Raw genomic sequence first — 25,218 nt, 5'->3', positions numbered from 1 at the left:
GTGCTGAGAGCTGAAAGACCCTGAAGGCTGAGACCAGCTGTATGTCACAGGATATATAGGAATGGAGTCAGGAAATGAGGGTCCCAGTGCTGGTTTTGTCTGTTGAGTGACCTTGGGCACTCCCTGTTACCTTGTTCCTTGGGGGGTTGGAATGGATGCAATTGAAGCCCCTACCTTTGACCTGCTAGGACCGTGTGAATGTTTCCCTCCCAAACAGAGTCTAGTCCCATGGCAACGAACTTGGGAGAGGGCCACTCAGCATGTAGGAGAAGAAGGGCCCACTCTGGCTCCGACTGAGTCGGCTGGATTGTGCAGATAGGCTGGCAAACTCAGGATATGTTGACCCATCCTCCTCAAGCATTATCTGGGCACCCAGTAGGAACCCAGTGTCAGTCAAGGCTCAGAAAGGCTTTTTATCTCTTCTAGAAAATGGCACTAGCCAAGAGAACCAACAAAGGCAATCTGGATCCAGGGTAAGTTGTGTCTGAATGAGGGTTGTTACATGGAGGCCAGAGTAAAGCAGTGTAAAGGCTTAGTTGGGGCCCTCAGCTCAGGCCCCACGTGTGGACACCGGAGAGCCAGGCTGGACCACACGGAGGACTTTCTCCTGCTCCAGGTGGGCCAAGGGAGTCCTGAACCCTAGCAGGAAGAATGACCTTTGCTTCTATTTCTATCCTGAAGCCCCAGTGCAAGCCTTGAATGTCATCACCTCAAGTCAGCAAAAGTCCCATCCACCAGCCCCAGAGGAGAGGAGCTGGGGGTTGGGGAGCTAAGGACATACAGGTGTATTATACCCCTGCTTACAAGGCACCACCTGGAAAAAGTGGCCCAGGTGCAGTGGAATCTGAGTAATCAAGAGCCTCTTCCTTCCTTGGAGTCAAAGGAATGGGATCAACAGAAGTCCGTCCCTACCCAGACTTGCTGGGGAGTGGGGGCCAGAGGTGGGGGTCAGAAAACACTACCTGGAGGAGGAGAAACACTAAAGGCACAAAGGGAGTGGTGTTCCATGCCAGGGGCAAGTTGTGGGAACGCATGCACAGAGTATGCTGCCTACAGAGGTAGACAGTTGGGCTGAGTGGCGAGAAGAGGGTAAGGTTAACGCAGTACCATAAATTCAAATGGTGGAGAGCTTTAAAGGCCATGTAGTCACATGCACTTTGTCCTATAAGCAAAGGGCTTTTCCTAGGCCCCCTGAGGGGAGGAGTGAGGGTCTGGGTGCAGAGTGACCCAGCAGCTATGCAGGAAGTCTGGAGAAGGGAGGTGTTAGGTACAGGAGACCAGGTAGATTCCTTTGGGGTGAGAGGGTTAAGATCCTGGGAAAAGTAGAGGCCTCATCTTCAAAGGGTGCGAACCCCTGTGTGGCTGCTCTCATGGCCAGGAGCAGGCAGATCCCCACCCTTTTGGACTCTGGGGGGTCAAACCTAGGATTCCAGTGCTCGCCCTTTCCCAGGACCTGCCAGTGTTGGCGACTGTTCTGACGTGTGGATTCATCTTGTTCTCAGTCCTGTTTGCCTCTGTCCAGAAACCCCGGGCTCGCTCAGGCAAGTGAGAGCCAGGGACAGGCTTGGGTGGAAATGAATGAGATGAATGAATGGACACAGGCAACAGCTGCAGATGTGGGTTTAGAGGTTCCCAGAGGTTCCCCAGAACCCATCCCCTGACTTTCCTCACTTCTGTGCTCAGAAGTCTTTGGAGAGGAGGCAGGGCCCGCCCCTGGGGGTGAGGTGAATGGGGTTGGGCTGGCTCCTCGGAAGGGTGGAAGGGGCGGGGTGAGGATTTTTGCTACTGGCAATCCAGCCTTTCCTTCAGAGGGGGGAGGAAGATGCAGGCCGGGGCTGACATGGATGCATCATTTTCAAATACTGTTCATTTCTGTCCCTCCTCAGGCAAGACAGCCTCCTGGAGTGTCCCCAGGACACAGCACACCCAGGGAAGCAGACTTAACCTTCCAGGAGCTGACGGGCATGCCTTCCTCCCCTAACAAATACCACACTCCACTCTGTTCAGTGGTAAATAAGAGGCTTCCTGAACTTCTCTTGTGAGATCTCTGCCCAGCCCCTCTCTTACCCAGAGGGAGAAAAGCAGTACCAGGTGGGGGAGCGTGGAGGGCTGGGTGCAAAGAAACCCAGGGGGAGTCATCAAGACCAAGGGCATGGCAATTGATTTCTGTGTTAAGTACAACAACTGGGACTCACAAAGTGTAATTCAGATGACACTTATATTTGTCCTCTTACTGCCGTCCAGCCTTGCTTGGCTAGAGACCTCATTGGCCCCCTGCTAAAGCCTATGGCAAGACCATCACTCTTCTGGGCATTAAAAAAAATAGGCTTTATTTTTGAGAGCAGTTTTAGGTTCCCAGAAAAACCGAGTAGACGGTACAGTGTTCCGCTCTAACCCCTGCCCACCCCTCCATACACAGCTTCCCCCGCCATGGACATCCTGTCCCTGAGTGGTAGAATCAATGAATCTACATGGACACATCAGTGCCACCCAAAGCCCATAGATCACCTTAGGGCTCACGCTTGGCGTTGTCCATGCTATGGGTTTGGACAAATGTGCACTGACATGTACCCACAGCTGGAGTACCACACAGAGTAGTTTCACTCCCTTCAGACCCCTCTGTGCTCTGTCTATTCATCCACGCCCTTCTGGGCATTTCTAAACAATATAAAGTTTATTCCCAAGCTAGCTTCAGTTCAGTCAACCGACTGAGTTACCCAGGCACCCGATACACATTTCATTCTATTCTATAACAGAATATAATGTGCACTTTAGTGGAAAACTGCATTGTCTCTAGCACACTCTCCCTTGGGTTCTCTGTTTCTGATTCTGTGGGAGCTATTTTATAGTTATGTAAGTTGTAGGTAAGTGACAGACATGCAGATTCTGTCCTTTTCTTCCTTCCGCTGCTGTGGATGGAGGTGGGGGAGGGGGGGGAATAAACACCAAACTGGTTTGTTTCCCCTTGCAATTCAACATTGCTTTCCTCCATATAAATATATGCTTCTTGACTTCCTTTTCTAACCAGATCTAACATCTGCCTGGTTCACTCACTGAATATGAGTTTAAAAGAATCTTTAATGCATGTTTATTTTTATTTATATTTTTAAATATTTATTTATTTTTATTTATTTATTTATTTTGAGAGAGAAAGTGCATGTGTGCATATGTGCATGAGCGGGGGAGGGGCAAAGAGAGAGGGAGAGAGGGCATCTGTCTGTGATGTCAGCACAGAGTCCCACGGGCTGAATCTCATGAAGTGTGAGGTCATGACCTGAGCTGATCCAGGTTGGGCCCTTAACTGACTAAGCCACCCAGGTGCCCCAACGCATGTTTGTTTTTAACTGTAGTTTTGAAAACTATAACTCTGTTTATAAATTTCACTCAATCTTGCTTCTGACCCTGTCCTTGTATGATTCCATTGTGTTGAAACACACCCATATATGTTGTCGCCTGATTACCACACAGGTGCCTCTGTGATTCCTTGGGAAAGGTTGGTCTTCCCAATAGATGGTGATGGTTTATGGGACAGTCACCTGGGGCGGGTGGTGGTGGTGGGGGAAGGCTTTTACCTTTCTCTCACACCATACACAAAATTAACTAAAATGGATCATAGACATAAAAATGAAAGGTATAAACAATAAAGCATCTAAAAGAAAACAGAAAATAAGACCTTAGAGTGGGCAAATGTTTCCTAAACAGGACACAAACAAGAGTAACCACAATAGGGTACGCATTCAGGAGTTGGACACTGAATGTAGGATAGTCACACATTTATTCCACGTGGAAGTTCCAGAACTTTCTCACATTTTCATCAATACTGAATCCTACTCAACTTCCTAGTTCCTGCCAGTCTGCTGAGTACAAAGTGAAAGCTCAGTGTTTTCACTTGAGTGTTTCTCTGATAACTCTGATAACTAATGAGGTAAAACACCTATCCGTGGGCTTCTTAGGCATTTGGATTTTTACTGTTTTACAATGCTTTCTTCTGATCATTTTGCTGTTGAACTTCCTTTCTCCTGCTTGCTGATTCTTTAAACAATTTTTTTTTAATGTTTATTTATTTTTGAGACAGCACGAGCAGGGAAGGGGCAGAGAGGGAGACACAGAATCCAAAGCAGGCTCCAGACTCCGGGCTGTCAGCACAGAACCCGATGCTGGGCTCGAACTCAACAGACCACGAGATCATGACCTGAGTTGAAGCTCAACCGACTGAGCCACCCAGATGCCCCATGTTCTGCTTGCTGAGTCTTAATAACCTCTTGGCTCATTTAGATATTCATTCATGGTCAGTTGTAGACACTGCAAATAGCTTCCCTCGGGCTCTCATCTGTTACCTGGCAACACACAAGCCAAGCCCAGGCCCAAGCCTCAGTGATTTGGTGCAGAAGATACAATGAGCCGTGGGGCGCCTGGGTAGCTCAGCTGGTTAGCCATCTGACTTCGGCTCAGATCATGATCTTGCAGTCTGTGAGTTTGAGTCCCGCGTCGGGTTCTGTGCTGACAGCCCCGGAGTCTGGAGCCTGCTTCAGATTCTGGGTCTCCTCCTTTCTCTGCCCCTCCCATGCTCATGCTCTGTCTCTCCATAATAAAGAAATGTTAAAAAAAATTAAAAAAAAAAAAAGAAGATAGATACAATGAGCCATGGGGTCCTTGTCCCATACACCAAAACAAAAGGGGTCAGAGAACTGCCTCGAGCCGTGTGATACCCCGCTGCTGAGGAACCCATTGGCGACTGCCACTCAGGGGTGTTATGGCCTGCAGCTCTGTTCTGAGGGGTCAGCCGAATGCCTCTTCCCTTATCACATTACGGGAGGTGATGAGAAACTGTCTCCCAGGGGCATCAGGTGGTGGTGAGTGGCCTGTGTCCACCGACATTCTCTCTCATTCTAGGAAGAGACAAGTGCGTCCGTCCCGACTCTGAGTAGCTGTAGACCTTTACCCGCATGGCTCCTGTGGCTGCAGGCAAGAGGCCAGGGTCCACATGGAGCTGTTTGCCAACATTGCTTTTGTCCACGATAGCCTTCGCTTGGAAAATGAATGTTTAGGCTGTGAGCGTAAACTACTTGTAACTACATGCCTCCTTCGCCACATCTCACTGTCTATATTAATGCGCCTTTGCTATTCCACTGTTCTGGTTAGTATTACTTTACTTTTCCAGGCATTTTCTTGCTCAGGCAAATGGTTTCATTGTTCATTATAGAAACTTCCTGGAAGATCCAGTGACTCTTCAATGTGGCGAGCATCAAGAGGTCGTTTGCACCCTAAGAATCTTTGAATCGCTGCCTCCACTGCCTCACCTTGCTGTTCCTAGCCAATCCTGGAGTGTTGTATTGCCATCTGTCCCCAGTCCTGGTGCAGCCCCTGCTATGCAAAGCCTGCCTTGAACTGAACTTCTCAATAAATTCTGACCTTGCCTTCCTCTAAGATGCTGCCCGCAGCTCTGCCGAGGCGATGTTCTCCCTGACTGCCACCAGCAATAAACTCAGCTTTCTCTTCTCTGAAGGTCATGTTGCTGATATTTGGGAAGCCAGCGGGCGACCATGTAATTAAATCCACCTGTTTTCCCTTTATGACTTGGGTTTGATGATCTTATTTAAGATGTACTTCCCAATCTGCAGCACGATAATATTTTGAATATCGTCTCTTAGAAACTGTGCAAAGAGGGGCGCCAGGGTGGCTCAGTTGGTTGAGTGTCAGATCTTGGTGTCAGCTCAGGTCATGATCTCCAGTGTGTGAGTTTAAGCCCCACAATGGGCTTTGCGCTGACAGCTCGAATCCTGCTTGGGATTCTTTCTCTCTCTGTCTTTCTCTCTCTCTCTGTCTCTCTCTCTCTCTCGGAAATAAACAACAACAAAATTTTAAAAAAAGAAAATGTGCAAAGATATTCTCATACGTGATCTTCTATTAGCTTTATAGTTTCGACTTTCACAAACAGCACACGACAAAGAAGTCTGCCCCTCATTAGCAGGGCAGAGTGTTGTTAAAATTGACCTCAGTTATCAAAAGCTGTGCTAACACTCTAGCCACCAACCACACGTGGCTATTTCACATTTAAGTTAATTAAATTAAATGAAAAATAAAAATTCAGTTCCTCAGTGGCACCTGCTACATGTCAGACGCTCAATGACTACATGTGGCTATTGGCTACGGGGCTGTGCCGGAAGATTCGGGACATTTCCACCGCAGCAGGAAATTCTGTCAGACAACCCTGCTTTTAAGCTTTTTCCTTCAACAGAACCAGTGGGTTAACAAAGCTTTCAGTTCCTTGTTATACATTTAGCTTCTTATTAACATGGATTAAAACTTTTTATAGCACGTGGTACTTTTACACCTGGGTAGTTTGGTTTATAGTTTCCATTCAATTAAAGCAGTAAAAAGAGACTCATGCTTTTAATTTTTCATTCTCAAAGAAAGGGCGCATAGGCTCATATTATTTTGGCCCCTCGATCCTTTCCCCTCTTTCCCCACCGAGTGTTCCCCAGTGCTGCCTTGTCCTTGGGTCTGCAAGGGCAAGTAGAGCCCCTTTGGAGGAGGGATGACAGGGACACGCTGCCAGAAGCCAGGGTGGATGAGGGCCGCTTATCAGTGAGCAAAGCACTGGGTGTGTGTTGGGAGCTAGGGTTCAAATGCACCCTGGCTCATCAGGGACATCTCCGTGAGACCTTGGACAAGTCACTGACCTGCTTTGCAGCTCAGTCTCCACAAGACGCTGGAGATATGCTCCATGGTCCCTTCCCCATCAGATCAAGGGGCATGTCCGGACGATGCCACAGCATCGAGCAAATCAAGGCTCATGCAGTAAATGAAAAAAGCTGCCTGGCCTTCAGGGGACTCACTGTCTGGAGAGGAATGAAGAGTGTCCACAGTAGGGCAGTGACAGAACACAGCACAAGTTCAGGTACCGTTGTAAGCAGCCAGACACTGCATACAGGGAGTGGGGTAGTGGCTGCAGGCCAGAGTCCTCTGCACCAGCTTCTTGGAAGAGGACCCCCTTGGGGCCCGATGCCTGTGAGGCTAGTTGGGGAGCAGCTTTGGGAGGCATTCAGCATGGTTTGAGGCAGGACCAGCATGGCGGTCAGGACTAGGGCTATGGGGGGACCAGACACACTGGGGGCTAGAGACACGGGTGGGCACAGACTGTGGGGTCTTAATGCAAGCTGAGGCCTCTAACAGAGTCTAGAAGTCCAATTAATGAAGGGTAGCTGAGTGCTCACATTAGCTCCGTGGTGAGAGCATGTGGTCACAGACAGGAAGTGGCTGTAGACATCTCCTCCATCTTGTCCCCTCTGATCTGGGCCAGTGAGAGCTTGGGCTCCAGGCCTCCTGCTCATTTTCTTCAGAGATTCCAACTTCCCACCTCCTGCCTCTGCTGTTACTCTTCTTCTGGGGGCTCTCTGGGGCCTAGTTCCACAGCAGGACCAGAGCAGAGAGGTCCAGGAACATGTGTGGCCTTGAGCAGAGCAGGGTGTCCACTCGTTTCAGGGAGGTGAGACAATCCTGTTTTACCAGAACAGGACTCTCTGAAGACTGAACATACCTAGGAAGAGCTAGGTTATAACCAACTGGGAAAGCCAGCCATATGAGTTCAGCACACACTGGGCCCCACACATGGTCGGTGTGCTGACCTTAGATAAACTCGTCCCTTAAATGGCCGCGTTTGCTGTCCTTTGTGCCTCAGTCAAACCAAATTCTTAAAAAATACCTGTTGTTCATTTGAGACTTGTTTGATATTTTCTCTCATGGGGCTAGGGGTTGGGGAGGATACCACAGAGGGAAATGCCATTCTCATCAGATCATGGTGGCAGTACCTACGACGCACATGATTATCACGATTGGTCTTAATCTCGATCACGGGGCTGAGATGGTGCTTGCCAGGTTTGTCCACTGTGAAGTTATTCTTTCCCTCTTTCCACACTGTTCTTTTTGGAAGGAAGGCACCACAGACAGCCCACACTCAAGGGGTGGGGGTTACACCCTCGCCCCCCCCGCCCCCTCCCCCCCCCGCCAGCCTTGTGGACAGAGTATCTATATAAATTATTTGGAAGTCTTCTTTGGAATTCACTTATCTGTAAATTTATTCAGTCATTCATTTATATCAATATGGACTCACGGATAGTTATTTTACACTTTACCACTTTATTTATCTCGTGGTTCAGTTCATTCCAACGTTGGCTGTCTTTTCTTCTGCATGTTTTACACACACATTTTTCATCTTTCACCCACTCAAGTTTTGTTCCAAACAATGTTGGTGGAGCGCCTATAGGGAACGAGAAGTGATGGAGCTGGTGCTGAGCTCCCCTCCTTGGACCCGTCCCTTCCGCCTTCCCCTCTGATACCCATGCTCAGTGCTTCTCCTCCCCTGGCCCCCACCTTTCCCAGGGACCATCCTAATGATGAAACCCCAGGATGAAAACACATCATTGGCTCCATGCCTGGGTATGGAGTCCCTGTCTTGCTCTGGGTACCAGGGGGATGCCATGGCCCCCTGACCACCTACAAGCAGTGCATGGAGAGAAAGAATAGAAGAATGGCCTCTTCATTCACTATGGTTCTCTTCTTGGGCATTCTCAGAGCGTTTTGCAGCAACAGTGGAGGAATGCGATGGGGTGGAAGGTGTGGCATGACAGACATGGGGAGAAGCTGGGCAAAAGACAGCCACTGAGGCAGGACTGAGGTCTCTAGGCCCAGAGACAGACCCTGCAGGTGGTGGCCCCCTACTCAGGCCTGGCTGCTCCTCCCTCCCCTTTCCCCGCAAAGCCTACCTGTCAAGGTACTCACTTCTCCAATCAAGGTGTTGGTCTTTCTCGGTTCTTCTTGCTCAGAGATGCTGGGAAGCTGGGGCAGAATCAGGCTTATGTTATGCTTCCTTCTCCCCAGAGGCGCCCCTTCTCTCATCTTCAGAAACAGACTGGGGTAGCATGGCTTGGGGAGCCCTACACCTGCTCCTGCTGTACTCCTGGCCTCAGGTGAGATGCAGGGCGTGAAGGTCAGGGTTGGGGCCAGGAGCAGGGTGGCTCTGTGACCAGAGGGCTGGCTGGGTGTCCTAGGAGGCAAGTCTATCCAGGAAGACCCTGTACTGTCGTGTCCTAGCCCTATCCCCTTGTTTCCCACCAGCTCAGGGGAGAAACTGCTCCCTTTTGAGCCCAGTGCCAGTCTGGACTTCAGCTGATTACAAAGATCCCAGGCATCAATTACCCTTGGCCTGAGGGACCCTAAAGAGCTAGCTGTGTCCCCTTTCCATTTCCTGTCAAGGTTTTTGAAGGCCAATAGTATTCTCTATTCTGGTTCCCTGAGCATTAATTACCTTCTTTGTGTCCTCCTTAGTTCTGATCACTTCTCCAGAGGGAACCTCTTACTCACCCTCTCTCAATGGCTCTGAGCTCAGATAGGCAAGGGTCTCACCAACACCAGAAGGGAGGGTCCTGGGAAGGGATGGCTCGATAGCTCATGCACATGTGTCAGAGTCAGGAAAAGAGGACCCAAGTATTCTTTCCAAGGTGGTTGAAGCACAGGGTGCTACAGAGGAGTCCCCAAGGCTCAGATTCAAAATTGGGAAGAGAGGAATAAGGAGGAGGATACAGGTCATTAACTCTGAAAGAACTGTAGAAAATTCAGTTAGACATGGGATTTTTGGAAAGAGATCAGTGGAACCCACATAATGTGGAAGCCAGATGCTGTAGTGGCATGAAAATGGTAGGTGTAGAAAGTGACCACAGACGGGCAGATGGTAGCCAGAAACAGCAAAAAAACAGGTGAGAAGAAATTTTTGATTTCTGCTCTTGACTCTTGCAGTTATGAGCTTTGGGACCATCATAACCTCCCCTTCATTGTAGAAGTAGGCTGAAAAAGCCTAGGTCACAGGTGCTCTAGGGGATCAAGTGGCCAGCAAAAGCAGTGGAGTATTGATGAAGATAGATGATCAACTGCTTATGGGCATTTGATCCCTAACCCCTTCATTCTCCAAACTCCAAGACAGGTGGGTTAGAAACTAAAGAGGATCTCCCAAAATATTTAAAGGTGAAACCCTGGACAGAGGATGGGAATGGCAGCAATGTGGGTATACAAGGGGGTACCCTTATGCTCTAGGGCTTACCTATCTCACCTTTTTAAAATGTTTATTTTTGAGAGAATGAGAGAGAGAGAAAGAGAGAGAGAGAGCACAAGCAGCAGAGGGGCAAAGAGAAAGAGGGACAGAGAATCCAAAGCAGGCTCTGTGCTGACAGCACAAAGCCCGACTCGGGGCTCCAACTCACGAACCGTGAGATCATGACCTGAGCTGAAGTCAGAGGCTCAACTGACTGAGCCACCCAGGCCCCCCCTCCCACTTTTAAAGTTTACTAGATAGAAGGATTTAGCCTTCCATTCTTCTACTATCACCAGACTGGGCATATGATCACCCCTGAGGAATCTGAATTCAAAAGTCAAAACAACTTGGTGTCTTAGGAGAACTACTACCTTGAAGAGTGACACCATACTAAACAAGAGAGACCATCCGAAGGAGAACTATGACAATTGACAGCACAATAATTCTAGGTAAATATTAGTGGTATGCCTAAAAGGGTAAGGGAAGACATAAATTACATGAATCAAGAGCAAGAACCATTAACACTGCTAAATTAAAATAATAGTTGTGAAAAATATTATGATTGAAATAAAGACCACAATATATGTGATATATAAAGAACAGGAGCACCTGGGTGGCTGAGTCAGTTGAGCATCTGACTCTTGATTTGGGCTCAGGACATGATCCCAGGGTTGTGGGAGCGATCTTGTGTCAGGCTCTGTGCTGAGCATGGAGTCTGCTTAAGAGTCTATCTTTCTTGGGGCCCCTGGGTGGCTCAGTCGGTTAAGCATCCGACTTTAGCTCAGGTCATGATCTGACAGTCTGTGACTTCAAGTCCCGCGTCAGGCTCTGTGCTGACAGCTCAGTACCTGGAGCCTGCTTCCAATTCTGTGTCTCTCTCTCTCTGTCACTCCCCTGCTCATGCTCTGTCTCTCTCTGTCTCAAAAATAAATAAAAAATATTAAAACAAAAAGAATCTATCTTTTTCTTCCTTTGCCCCTTTCCCCTGCTTGTGCTCTCTCTCTCTCTCTAAAATAAAAAATTAAAGGGGCACCTGGGTGGCGCAGTCGGTTAAGCGTCCGAGTTCAGCCAGGTCACGATCTCGCGGTCCGTGAGTTCCAGCCCCGTGTCGGGCTCTGGGCTGATGGCTCAGAGCCTGGAGCCTGTTTCTGATACTGTGTCTCCCTCTCTCTCTGCCCCTCCCCCGTTCATGCTCTGTCTCTCTCTGTCCCAAAAATAAATAAAAAACGTTGAAAAAATTTTTTTTAAAATAAAATAAAATAAAAAAATAAAATAAAAAATTTAAAAAAAATTAAAAATTAAAAAAAAAAGCAGATGTGGCTGGAGCATGAGCTGGAAGAAAAGTCAAGGAATTCTCCCAGAAAGTTCCTGTAAAGCATTAAGAGATTAAAGAATCAAAGAGAATCAAAGAGGAGTGAAGAGACATGAAACATCCAACATATGGTTACTAATAATCCCTGCAAAAGAAAAAAGATGGAAAGGAAGAAATATTTGAAGAAAAAGTCAATATAAATCTCTCAGAATTATAGAAAAAAGAAAGATCTCAGACCAAAAGGACTCAAAATTTGCCAAGAGGGGCAAATAGGAAACACATGCACACACACACAGGCCTAAACCCATCAAAGAACATCCCATCTTGTGTAAGAACATCAAAGACAAAGAGTAAATTATAAAGAATTTCAGATCACTGACAAAAGAGTGAGAATTAAATCTACATTAGACTTTTTAAAAAAATTTTTTTTTTCAACGTTTATTTATTTTTGGGACAGAGAGAGACAGAGCATGAATGAGGGAGGGGCAGAGAGAGAGGGAGACACAGTATCGGAAACAGGCTCCAGGCTCTGAGCCATCAGCCCAGAGCCTGATGCGGGGCTCGAACTCACGGACCGCGAGATCGTGACCTGGCTGAACTCGGACGCTTAACCGACTGTGCCACCCAGGCGCCCATACATTAGACTTCTTAAGAGGAGCACTGGATGCCAGAAGACAGTTGAGTAAAATTATTAAAGGACTGAAGAAAAGAAGTTTATACCTAGAATTTTATATCAAGCCAAACTGTCACTCAAATATGAGATCATAATACTTTGGGACTTTGACAGTATAATACTTTGGGCCTCAGAAAGTTTGCCACATGTGGGGAGCCTGGCTGGCTCAGTTGGTTGAGTGTCTGATTCTCTTTTTTTTATGTTTATTTATTTGGGGGGTGGGAAGGGCAGAGAGAGGATCCGAAGCAGGCTCCAAGCTGTCAGCACAAAGCCTGACATGGGGCTCAAACCCACGAACCGTGAGATTGTGACTTGAGCTGAAGTCAGATGCTCAACCGACTGAGCCATGCAGGTGCCCCGAGTGTCTGATTCTTGATTTCAGCTCAGGTCATGATCCCAGGGTTGTGGGATTGAGCCCTGTGTTGGGCTCTGCACTGAGCGTGGAGCCTGCTTCAGATCCTCTCTCCCTCTCTCTGCCCTTCCCCCTCTCTCTCTCTTTATCAAAAACAAATTAATAAACATTTACAAAAAAAGAAAGAACTTTCAAAAAAGAAACATTTGATTCATATTTTATACAAGATGCTTGCAAAAAATAAAAAAGCAGCAAAAGCTACCCCATTCATTTCAAGAAGCTAATGTCATCTTATCTTGAAACCAGTAAAAGGTAAAACAAGAAAATTAAATTATAGGCTTATATCTCTGATGAACATAGAGTAAAAACCAAAATAAATATTAGCTAACTGAAGTCAACAGTGTGGTAAAAAAAAAAAATGAATGCTATGATCATGTGGGGTTTATCTCAGGACCAAAAGGACTGTTTAACTTCAGGAAATCTAAATGAACTAAATCAATAAACTACAAGAAGAAAGTAAACTGATGCGGAAAGCATCGGAATAGTTCAACACGTTTGTTATTATTTAAAAAAACCTTAATAAACTAGAAATAGGAAGAAATAATTTGGTCAAGACTGTATAACAATGACTACAGTAAATATAACTAGGTAAAGAAAGTATACATTCAAATCAGGGATTTCCACAGCTACCGCCAATGCCTCATGTAGTATTAGAGGTCTTGGCCAAAGCCATAAGGAGGGCCGAAGCGAGGAAGAGGGACACCTGTCACGATTTGAGATGCTGGCATCATCTACTTAGAAAAAATAAGTAGAATCCAAAAGCTATTCAATCTCATGAGCGAGCTTAGCAAGGTTTCCGGATATAGGATCAACTGACAAAAATCAAAAGTGTTTATCTACACTAGAAATAATCAGCTAGAACATCTAATCAAAATAAGATACAATTCATAGTAGCAACAGAATCTGTGACGTATTAAGGAAGAATTAATTTAACTTTGATCTGAATAAATACAAATGATCTATGATCTTGAAAGAGACAATAATGCTATAAGATGTCAATTTCCCCCAAATTATAAGTCTCTAACTGTAATCTGAAACACACTTTCGGTTTAATATTTTATTTTATTTTATTTTTTATTTTTTCAAAGAAAGGCAGACTGACACATGCACCTCATTTGGATGTGTCTGGAGTCTTGGAAGCTTGACCACCTTACATTCTCCTTCAAATAGACCTTGAGAGTTTGTTTGGAGCCTCTAGCAGGGGAGCACAGCTACTCTATGCCCTTGAGGGAAGAACGGGCCTCCGTCCTCCTCTTTTGGGGAAAGTCATCCTCTTTGACCAAGCAAGCAGCTTCAGGAGGGACGCTCACAGAGCAGTCAGGGAGAAAGGGAACACCCGCCTAGCCAGCCAGATCAACCGAATCAAACCTGGTGATCGGTGGGGTGACATATCGCAGCCAGATCGCCCCACATCCCAGTTTAATTTTTAGAGAGCTTGATAAACTTACTGTAAAATTATATGGAAAAATAAAGATGCATAAATAGCTATGTCCATCGTGAAAAAAAAAAAGATAGGACCCATCCTACCAAATATTAAGACCTACTACTAAGTAATACAACTGACATTAGGTGCTGGAACAGCAAGAAATGACAAATGGACAATGGCACAGGCTAGACTTCCAGACAGCTCCATATATGCACAGGAACATACCTTATAAGGAAGCGCCACGAATTGATGGGGTGAAGGGCCCATTATTTGGTAGACATCCTTGAGAAAACTGGCCGAGTCCATGCAGCCCAAAGTACTGGATCCCTGCCTAACACTAAATACAAAGATGGACTCCAGGCAGATTCAAGACACCTATGTGAAAAAATAAAATCACTAAGTTAATGAATTCTGTGATTAACCACTGTGATTAATAGAAAAAAAACCCCTGCAGATGAATATCACTGTGATTCCAGGCAACACTTCCCCGCGAGAGATAACTGGGACCCCCCACTCCTGAAACCACTTCGTGCTGAGCTGGAGGGAAGGAAGGAAGGAAGACACCATGTGCTGGAAGGGCAGATAGCCTTTGAACGCCGGGATCTGAGGACTGAGAAGAAGTATTAAAAAGGAAGGGCGAATAAGGAAAGTGTAACACGTCTATTGCGAGCTGAGAGGTCTGGAGTGACAAGTGTACTCATTCCTATACCCCAAATGCCAGGCGCCTTGCATGGCGTGTAAGATTGTAGAGAGGAACGAACGAATGAATGAACGGAGAGTAAGTGAAGAAAGTTTGGAGTCAGCAAAAATCAAACGTCCTTGGTCTGGGATTTGGGAGTTCAAACTCAGTTTAAGACGTGTTACTGAGTCCTGTCCAAGGAGAAGAAAGTTGGCATGGGTGAGTAGGGGGAGCACACACAATCGTGTAGGTCCCCTCACCCCCAAAACAGCGGATGACACAGCTCCTGGATGTCAGAAGGCTGTCCTCCTGATTCTTAGCGCTCGGGACTGAGTGAAGGGTGGGGTCCTGGGCCAAATGCTGGGTCATTTCGGAGGCAGCCTGGCGGCTGTCTGGGCCAGATAGGGTTGAGCGAGAGGAAGTCGAGTGGGCATGCGCGTGCCTGCGGGGGGCCCGGGCCGAACCCAGGGGCTGGGGGCGTAGTTTCTGGAGAGGCGGGGGAGGGGAGCCTGCGGGAGGGAGGGGGCGTCGGGAAAGCCGGTGGGCGGTTAGACCGGATGGTAGGAGAGCTGGAGAGAGGGATAAAGGTTAGGAGACAAGCGTGTAGTCAAAAGGAGAGACAGCTTGTGTGTGTGTGTGTGTGTGTGTGTGTGTGTGTGTGCGCGCGCGCCCCCACGTGTGACAGCACAGAAGCCCCTCCCTGACTCCAAACTGCACTGTACAATTTGCATCTTTTCCCCCTGTCACTCTAATCGTGACAGAAGTAAGATCGCCTGTGAGCACGTAAGGGGTTCTTCGCAAGTGTGAGCGAGAAGGACTGTTCTGACCAGCCAGGAACCTGGCAGAGAGGGGGAGGGGCAGGGCACCGCCAGAAACGCTTTATGAGAGGGCTTGCGTGAATGAGTGTGAGTTTACACGAATCTCCTTGTGAATGTGTTTTGGAGAAAACTGTGTGTGTGTGCGTGTGCGTGTGCGTGTGCGTGTGTGTGTGTGTGTGTGTGTGTGTGTTTAGGAACCAAGGTGCCCTGCCCTAGCCCCAAGCCCCTGCCCCTGGGTCTCTAAGCCCAGGGAATCCCAGGGAGTCTGTAGCTCAGGGTCCAGAAAACTCACCCCAGCCCCCTCGATGGATCCCCTGCTTCAGACTAGGGGGCACCCCCGTCAGCCAGGTTCCGGGAGGGTGTTGAGACGGTGGGGAGTCTTCTGACCCCGAGAGCCGTCCAGGGCTGGGCGGGTGGGGTGGGCCCAGACTGGGTGGAGCAGCCACACCTGCCCGAAGTTTCGGAGAATAGGGCGTAAACAGCAACCAGCGCCGCCCTCGCCCTCAGTAGACTCTGCGGGGCCCCACGGTCTGCGGATCACAGTGGGTCCTACAACTTCCTCACTTCCCTAAATGGGCAACTGCGCTTTCAGAACGCCAGGTCCTTCCCTGGCAGACCTAAGTGGCACGTCCTGCAGCGGCCTGGGGCCCTAACCCTGGAGCGGGGGGGTGTCCCTGGCCCCCTATTGGCCTGTGACTGTCCCCAACTGGATGGAGCCATGGCTCCCGCATTCCTGCTGCTGCTGCTGCTGCTACTGTGGCTCCAGGGCCCTGTCTCAGGTGAGAGAACCAGAGGGCAGGAGAGCTGGCTTGGGGGTGGGGGGTGGGGGGCGGGGCGGCGAGAGAGTGGCCTTTTCCTAGACCCTCCCAGCGTTCATGCTTTGTGGGGTTGGAGGAGGAGAAGGATGGGGCTGGCCTAGAGGCTCCTGACCAGAGAACAGTGAGAAGGCTGCATCCCTATATTTGGCCCCAGGCAAAGCTACCACAGGCCTCACAAACTAAGATAAAGCTCCAGACCCTCTCTGGTTGGGCCCCTTCATCTGCCAGGCCTGCTCAGGACCTCTGACCGTGGACACTCAGTTTCCTCACACAGAAAGCCTCCCTCCCTTGTTGGGAAAGGGCTGTTTGGTTCTTACAAGAATCATTGCACCACGTGTGTGTGCTTTAACTCCCTCAGTTGTTTGTGCCACTACCCCCTGTCCCCATCCTCCTGTCCTGAGCGGAAGTGATTTCTGAAGGCCTCGCCCACCCCACAAAATGCTCCTTGAGGGGGCCTCACCCATTCCTGCCTCCCTTATTGCCATGGCAACCAAGTTACCATTTCCTGTTCAGTTCTGGTGACTGCCTGTGGGAGGGGTGGAAGGTGGGCTCAAATGGGCTCCAGCACCCTGGAGACCCTTTCCAAGGGCACCCCACCCATGCACCTCCCCTAGGGAGCCTCCTCCTTCTGCTCCTGTGCGGAGCAATATTGGGGTCTCCCAAACCTCCCTCTCCCCAAATAATTTAGTTTGGTCATTCCTTTTACTTTGTGCAGGGCAAAGTGATGCTTAGAGAGGGTGTTACCTTACCCTGAGCCTCAGCTTTCCTGTAGCTGGGTTGGAAACAGGCAGATGTCTCAAATCCTGTGCTGGGTCCTTGGCTATCACAGCTCTGGGCTCTACTGGAGAAGTCTGGAACGACCTGTATTTTAGAAACGGAAGCACGTGGTGCACTGGCTACGTTCCAGGCACTATCAATGGTAGAACCAGGGTTTTAACCCATATTTTTTTTATTCTGATATTTTATTATTATTATTTTATTTTAAGAGAGAGAGAGGGAGGGAAGGGGCAGAGAGAGAGGGAGAGAGAGGATCCCAAGCAGGCTCCGCGCTGTCAGCACAGAGCCCCACAAGGGGTTCGATCCCACGAACCCTGAGATCATGACCTGAGCCGAAATCTAGAGTCGGACGCTTAACCTACTGAGCCGCCCAAGCGCCCACCCATATATTTTTAGACTCTAAAATGTGTGCTCTCTACTCTGTCCTGCTGGGGAGAAACGTGTGTATGTGTGCAGAAGGCTCTGGGGGTGTGAAAGGAGTAAGTACTGAGCTTACCTTGGGCAGAGGGTTGGAGGGAGCGCACCACAGCTTTCTCTCTCTCCCTGTCCCCTGATTGCCCACCCCCACTTCTAGTTCCACTCTCTTCCTGCCAGGCTGTGGATTGTGAAATGCACGGACCACATCTTATTTCTAGGCCGAGACTGTGACATGCTGTAGACGAACAGTGAATTCTTTGGTTTGCACCCCACTGAGAATTGAGATGCATGTTTGGGCATTTGTAAGCTATGGATTTTATGCAACTAGAACGTTTTAAAATGAAATACCACGTGAAAGGAACTAAGACAACTTGCTATTTAGAAGATAACTAAAACGAACTTATTGGTGAATCATTTTTACTCTGAATTTTTTCAAATGCACGGCTTTCTTATCTACCTGAGTTGCTTGTGTTCTGGAATTTTATAACTTAGTGACTTCTGTTTGCGTCTGTGCATCTGTCTCGCTGTGCACCTGTGTCAGTGCCTCTGTCTCAAAGACGTGGGTCTTTCCCACAAGACCCTGCAAATGGGGTTGTTACCTTCCCATTGGGCTAGAAAATACCATGAAGAAAGGGACTGTGTCAGTTGGAGCTCCCTGAGTGTAAGGGCTGAGTTTCTTCCATTAGTCTGGGGGTCCCTGAGGGCTTTGCCTGTGTCTCCACCATCAGACTGGGACTTCCCTGAGGGCTAGTCCTATATCTTTTGCACCATTCTAGGACTCCCCAGGGGCCCACGACTATTGTCTTCCTCCTCAGTTTGGGAACTCCCAGAGGGCAGGGATAATGTCTACTCCAACTGACTGGAAGCTCCGTGAGGGAGTGGCTTGTGTCTCCCCTCTCAGACTGGGAGCTAGCTGTTGGCCATACCCGTGCATCTCCCCTATCTGATTGGGGGAGCCCTTTCAGCATAGGACTGTGTCTCTCCCCACAACTGTGAGTTCCAGGCAATATCCACCTCCTCTCCCTTCACCTCAACCTTCAAGAGGCCTCCTTCCCCACCTCTGGCCAGACCTTGCTCACCAGTAGTGTCTCCCCAGGTGTCCCTGCCGAGAACGTGTACACTAAAGTGCAGCACCTTGAAGGGGAGACTCTGTCTGTGCAGTGCTCCTACAAGAGCCGCAAAAACCACGTGGAGGGCAAGGTATGGTGCAAAATCAGGAGGAAGAAGTGCGAGCCTGGATTCACCAGGGTCTGGACGCAGGGGCCACGCTACCTGCTGCAGGATGACGCGAAGGCCAAGGTAGTCAAGATCACCATGGCAGCCCTCAGGCGCCAGGACTCGGGCCGGTACTGGTGCATGCGCAACAGCTCGGGGACCCTGTACCCTCTGACGGGCTTCCTTCTGGAGGTGTCTCCAGGTGAGCCGGCCCGCCAGGGCACGGGAGGGTTGAGGGTGTCCTCCCTGCCCCAGTCTCCATTCGCAGCAGATATAGTAAGAATAATAATCCATCTGTGGGCCTGGGGTGCCGCAGGGTTTTCGCAATTTTTACTGACATCTTCATGGGCGTTATTGTCCCCAGTTTACCGATGAAGAAAATGAGATCTAAAAAGCCCTCTGTGGATCTCACCTTGTCCAGGGTCACAGAGCTAGCAGGTGGCAGAGACAGGATTCATACTTAGGGCGCTGTGTGCTTTGTTTTTATTCCATCTTCTGTTAAATATATATTCACTGCGTCCCTAGCTATGTGCCAGTGACTGTTTTAGGCTCTGAGGATAGAGGGGTGAGCAAAAGCAGACACAGCCCTGCCCTAGGAGAGACGACAGGCAGTCGCACATCATCAGACAAATAATTGTAGGTAACCATAAACGTTCTTAAGAAAATAAAGCAGGTCAGTGTTTTATTCAGTAATTCAGTGGCGGAGGGAGCCATTGAGGTGCTGGAGACCAGAGAGGACTCTCCTGAGCAGATGACATCAAGCAGAGCCCAGCGTGGTGAGAGCTTTTTAGCCCTGTTGAAATATGGGTCCTTCAGAGGGTATTCTAGATGCATGTGCAAAGGCCCTGAGGTGACAAGGAGCTGGGCCTGTATAAGGCAGGCCTGTGTGGCTGGTCCATATTGAGTGTGGGGCAGAGTGGCAGGAGATGAGGCTGGAGAGTCAAACAGCGGCTCTAAAGTCTCTGATGTGGAGTTTGAGTTTTATTCCAAGTAGAATAGGAAGCTATTGGAGAATTTAGAGGGGTGTGTTGTGGCTTGTCTTTAAGAGCCTAATGGCTGTTTTGTGGAGGATGGATTGTGGAAGAGGGTAAGAGATGGGCACAGAGACCCCTGTTGGGTGTTCTGGCTGAGAATGACAGTGTCTTAGAGTAGGACGTGGGCCCTGGAGGCGGGGAGAAGTGGAGGGGCTCAAATCTATGATGTTCAGACCTCCTGCCCCCCGCCCTGTACACTCCGGAGGCAAGACGGGATCTGCTCGTGTGGGAGGTGAGCAAAAGGGACGAATCAGGAGTGACCCTGAGGCTTTCTGTTCCATCAGCGAGGTGCATGACGGTACCATTTATTGAGTAGGGCGAATCTGGAGAGGAGCTGGTTTGGAGGAGAAATACCAAGAGCTGTATTTTGTCCTGTTAAGTTTGAGATGCCTCCTGGAGCCCCAAGTAGGCAGCAGATGTGCAGCCTGGAGCTCAGGTGAGAGGTCAGAGCTGGGGATATACTCGGAAGTATCTCCATGAAGATAGTTTAAAGTCTAGGGGACTCGAGAAATCTATACAGACAGAAAGCAGATTGGTGGTTGTTTAGGGCGGGGGGGGGGGGGACAAAAGGAGGAGGTAGAGGAGTCACAGCTAAAGGGTGAGGAGATGATGCAAATATTCTAACACTGGCTGTGGTGGTGGTTGCGGGACTCTGAATATACTAAAGACCATTGAATTTGGTGCTGTAAATGGGCTCAGTATGTGTGATGTGACTGGTGTCACAATGAAGCTGTAAAAAATATCAAGGGAATGTAGGGGCGCCCGGGTGGCTCAGTCGGTTGAGCGTCCAACTTCAGCTCAGGTCATGATTTTGCAGTTTGTGAGTTTGAGCCCCACGTCGGGCTCTGTGCTGACAGCTTGGAGCCTGGAGCCTGCTTCGGATTCTGTGTCTCCCTCTCTCTCTGCCCCTTCCCCACTCATGCCCTGTCTCTCTCTGTCTCTCAAAAATGAATAAACATTAAAAAATTTTTTTTAAAAATCAAGGGAATGTAAAAGCTCTCCCTTGAGTGTCGAAAAGGAGAGTTAGGGCCAAGCCCCGAGGCCCCCCCCCCAAATTTATATGATAGGAAACGGCAAGGAACCAGCAAGAAAATCTGAAAAAAAAGCAGCCAGTGATGATGAAATTTGTTATCCGCCCTTCCGCATTCTCCCGATCCCTATGTATCTCCCTTTTCTGTGGGACTGAGCCGGGGCAACTACTGTCTCTGAGATGTGGAGCCAAATCTCGATCCCCCCTCTCCAGTTCTGCCTTTGCAGGGATACAAACACGGAATGGTTTCACTTTTCTCTTTGCGCACCCCCTCCCCTTGTCAGATCTCACGTTCCACCTCTTAAAGGCCGTTTGGGGAGATTCCGACTTTGCAGACCTTTTCGGTTATCAGGAAAACAGAAAAATCCACAGCCCGTTTAAAAACTCTAATCTTCTAGCAATATATGCCCCTCCACTCCTTCCTGAAGACCAAGCCACCTGGAGTGGGGAAGGGGGTAGCCTGCTGCCTAACTCCCTCTCCTTCGTCTCGGCAGGTAGGGAAGGTGGGGTTCTTGGCAGTCCGCTCTCCCTGCCATCCCCTGCCAATCGCCTGGTGCACCGAGGCAGGGGCAGAGGCAGGGGAGTGGTAGTGTGTCTTCACTGCCCGCTGTAGGAGTTCTCTCTCTGTGTCGGATGTCACTCTTTTGTACCCAGCCCTTTGGGATCCTCTGTGAGGTGGGTGTCCAGATGCTGGCCCTCCCAAGGCACCTACGCATGAGTTCTCTGGAGGGTCTTTGGGGGTGTCCCCACTGCTGCGTAGGGTGATGGTGGAGATCTGGCTCCAGGTCAGCCTCTTCCCCTATCCCTACTCTCACCAATGTTGCTTGTTCGGGGATCCCTTGCCCAGAAAGATGGGCACCTTCCATGGTGGCCATTTGGCCCTTTGGAATGTGTCTGTGTGATGCACAGTCATGTCATGTGGCAACCCATGGCAGCCCTCTCTCTCCCCCACTGTTTCTCTCCAGTTCCCTTGTTCTCTGTGGATATAGTTTCCACGTTGCCCCAGATGGGACCTGGAGCCTCCTGCAACCCCCTCCTCTTCCACCATCCAAATGCCAACCTTCTTGAAAACGGGATGTAAAAGGCTGAGGTGATGGGTGAGGGTAGCAAGTGTCTCTTCGTAAGCCCCTGAGAAGGGCATCTGACTCTGCTGCTTGAGGTGTTCTGTGGAATTTGGGCCTTTAGTGCTTCCCCGTGTTTTGTTTTTTAAGTTTGTTTGCTTATTTTGATAGAGACAGAGACTGTGCCAGTGGGGGAGGGGCAGAGAGAGAGAGAAAGGGAGAGAGAGAATTCCAAGTAGGTTCCACTTTGCCAGCGCAGAGCCTGACACGGGGCTTGAACTCACGAATCTGTGAGATCATGACCTGAGCCGAAATCAAGAATCTGACACCCAACTGATGCCCAGTTGCTTCCCTGTCTTCAGTCCCTGGGCCCTACTTGCCAACTATGGAGCACCTGGAAAAGTCCCTGTTCAACAACATAGTGAAGAAGTCTCTTTGGCCCACAGGAATGAGGAGGGTCTGGAAGTGACTGGAGAGATGGGGGCGGGGAGGAGAGTGTCCTCTGGGCCCAGGTGGCCCGACAGGGCAGGCGAAAGAAACGGAAAGTCTCTTCCTTCTCCCTGACCAACAGCTGGTCACTCAGCAGAGCAGAGCCCTGGGTACAAGACCCAGGAGGGGAGACGGGGATCCGCTCCCATCAGCGAGACCCCCCCCTGATCTAACGTTCCTCCCTCTCTGGCCCCTTAGCCTCCGCCATCAAGAGAAGCACTCCTCTTCCACAGCTGGCCAGTATCCTCCAGAGTGGAATTGTCGTCACCGAGGGCCCAGCCCCCACCTCAGGCCCCGATGCCCCTTTCACCACCAGTGTGACAGTGCTCACACCTGGTCTCTTCACCATGACCAGACTCGTGCCCTCTGCTGCCTCAGGGTCCATCAGACTGACCTCCATGACAGGCTACAGCTTCACCAGCGCTGGCTCTTCTACCATGGGGCCCGGGAGGACCATGGGGTCCCAGACCGTGACTGTGCCCCCCAGCGATGCCGGAGCCTCCTCTGCCGGCCCAGTGTCTGTGTCTACCGGGGCTGGGCCCCCGCGTGCCAGATCACCCACCACGGGAACGTGCCATACCAGTGGGTCTCTCATCAACAAATTATCCCCTGACAGGTACCCGGGGGTTGTGGGGATGAATGACGTTTGACCGGATATGGCGGCCATTCTTGGGGCCTCCACTTAGAGCTGACCTTCCCTTTCAGGAGGCCCGTCTGGCCTGCTGCTGAATGGCGGGTGGGTAGGACGCCAGAAGCTGGGAAGGAGTGGTGCCATCCATACGGGCTGGCAGTGGGAAGTGAGGGCTGAGGAGGGGTCAGCCTAAGAGTCTGTGGATGAAGAGGAGAAGGTAGGGGCAGGACGAGGATGGGCCTCGGGAGTAGGAAGTGGGAAATGGGGGATGCTTTAAATTGGGTTCCCCCGGAAGCCACCTCTGGGACCAGGAATGCTGGAAAGAGTGCGGGGAAATGAGACAGGGAGCCCGTAGAGAACCTAATCAAGCCACCACCACTGTGGGCAGCGGAGCTCAGCCCATGGGGTGGGCTCTGGGGCCCTGTGTCAGACGCCCACCTGAAGGGCAAGAGAGCTGTGGTATTAATACACCTACTCCCACTGGCCATTGGTAGAGGGCTGCCTGTCCTGGGTGGCAGAGAGGGCTCCAGTAACAAGAGAAAGTCCTCAGGCCAAAAAATATTTGAATGGAGATGCCGAGGGCGGGTGCACACGGAGTGCTACAGGCAAGGGGTTACAGGCTGTGCCCCTCCTGCATCAGCTGCAGAGGACAGCAGAAGGAAGGGCCACCACGAGAGGCTCCCACTGTGAGGACAGCAAGACTCTCAGTCTCCTCTGTCACAAATGGGGGTCCCTTAAGAGTCCTCATCCTCAGCAGTGAGCAGGTTTGAGGAAACAGTGGAGGAGATGCTCCCCTCCACCTGGGACTCTTCCCCCGACCCCCAAGCTCCTCACTTCCACCTGCCACAGCTGGGTTCCCAAGGAAGGGAGGGCATCACCCCGGCCAAGGCCTGTGAGGATTTCTCCAGGTCTGGCTCCTCTCCTGCGGCACGCAGGAAGACATGGGTCTGGGAGGAGGGAGCCGGGTGCTCACCTCCTCCCCGCTCTGTCTTGTCCCCTCAGGCACCAGGATTCATATCCCATTGTGCTCCTGGGGGTGCTGACCTTCCTCCCAGTGCCTGTGATGTTGATCGTGGTCTATGGGTTCTGGAAGAAGAGACACATGGGGAGTGAGTACAGCCCACCCTCCCAGCCTCCTGAGGGCAGAGCAATGGGGCTTGACACGCTTTCCAAAGCACCCACCTGCACTCCATTCCCAGGCGGTGTGTCCTCACCTTTGTTGGCCAGAAGGACTGCTTGGCACCCAGGGGAGGGAGGAGGGTGGGTGAACAGGAAAGGTGCCGCATGACCCTCCCGGGGCCGACCCAGCAGAAAGTGGAGGGCAGAGCCAGAAGGAGGGATGGACTGGCCCAGGAGGGTGGGGGGAGGGGAGCACCGGAGCCCTGCCCTTCATCTCTGTCCTTGTCCTCCCAGGCTACAGGGTGTGCGACAATCCTGCTAGAGCCTGGAGGGACCCGCTTGGAAGCCCGGAGCCTCCGTGGAAGCCTGCTTGGTCCGAGGCCACTTAACTATGGAGTAGGAAAGCTGTTCCTGGAGGGGCCCTAGGAGGCCAGGGGAGGATTAAGATGGGGACCTGTGTGAACTGGAGCCAGACCGATGCTGGACTTAGGCCCCCCCCCCCCCCCCCCCCCCCCCCCCCCCCCCCCCCCCCCCCCCCCCCCCCCCCCCCCCCCCCCCCCCCCCCCCCCCCCCCCCCCCCCCCCCCCCCCCCCCCCCCCCCCGCAGAACCAGAGGCTGCTCTTGGCCCGCTCAGACTCCTTGGGCTGCCAAGAACCTGAGAACGCTCAGAATGGAGGGCACCAGGCCGAAAACCGCAGGGCAAGCCACCGAGGGGATCCTGAGTCCCAGGCCCCCGCTGGGTGGCAGAGAAGCCTTGTAGAGAGCTCAGGAGCCCCTTGTATGCAGCAGAGGGGAACAGACGGGTGGGCCACTGCTCTCTCCCCATCCCGAACCCTGTGCCCTCAGCCGCCTTCTGCTCCCCTCAAGCTTCCCCACGTGCTTGGGGAGGAGAGAGTCTCAGAGGCAGCTGGTGTCTCAGGGGCCCCGCCCTGGAGGAGAAGAAGGAACAGTGACCAAGAGTTGGAGATCCACAGGGGTTTGGCAGCAGGGGACCCCAGAGCGGCCTAAGCCCCCCACCCTTGGGGCCCCGCGCCCTCTGATGGGCCTCTGGATGTGCCCTGCCTTGACTGCAGTGCCTGTCCCTGAAGTCCTGGGAGCCAGCTAGCAGAGGCCAACAACCCACTGTGGCCTGTCACCCATTGGCAGGCCCTCTAGGGACAGTTGTGACCAGGCCGCCCAGAGCCCCTTGGCTGCAGGACCAGCCTGTCCCCAGACGGGGG

The 25,218-nt window shown here is 50.8% G+C and overlaps 1 protein-coding gene across 1 annotated transcript; it reads left to right on the top strand.

Moving 5' to 3' along the window:
- The first annotated feature begins 15,854 nt into the window (after positions 1-15,854).
- Positions 15,855-24,498, top strand: TREML2 (triggering receptor expressed on myeloid cells like 2). The gene is made up of 5 exons (XM_043591353.1): positions 15,855-16,186; positions 18,516-18,836; positions 22,447-22,864; positions 23,882-23,988; positions 24,293-24,498. The coding sequence occupies exons 1-5, from the start codon at positions 16,126-16,128 to the stop codon at positions 24,385-24,387; spliced, it is 1,002 nt and encodes a 333-aa protein (XP_043447288.1). The 5' UTR covers positions 15,855-16,125; the 3' UTR covers positions 24,388-24,498.
- Positions 24,499-25,218: the final 720 nt, after the last annotated feature.

Source organism: Prionailurus bengalensis, chromosome B2 (genome assembly GCF_016509475.1).
Source record: "Prionailurus bengalensis isolate Pbe53 chromosome B2, Fcat_Pben_1.1_paternal_pri, whole genome shotgun sequence".
In the NCBI taxonomy this organism is placed as follows: Eukaryota; Metazoa; Chordata; class Mammalia; order Carnivora; family Felidae; genus Prionailurus; species Prionailurus bengalensis.
The sequence above is the reverse complement of the archived record's forward strand: the minus strand, read 5'-3'. Positions and strand labels throughout refer to the sequence as shown.

Bases quoted from the DNA above. Each gene is read 5' to 3' on its own strand.
- TREML2 (XM_043591353.1), top strand. From the start codon at position 16,126: ATGGCTCCCGCATTCCTGCTGCTGCTGCTGCTGCTACTGTGGCTCCAG. The intron at 18,837-22,446 runs GTGAGCCGGCCC...CTGGCCCCTTAG, and splicing joins CCTTCTGGAGGTGTCTCCAG to CCTCCGCCATCAAGAGAAGC. The intron at 23,989-24,292 runs GTGAGTACAGCC...TTGTCCTCCCAG, and splicing joins GAAGAAGAGACACATGGGGA to GCTACAGGGTGTGCGACAAT.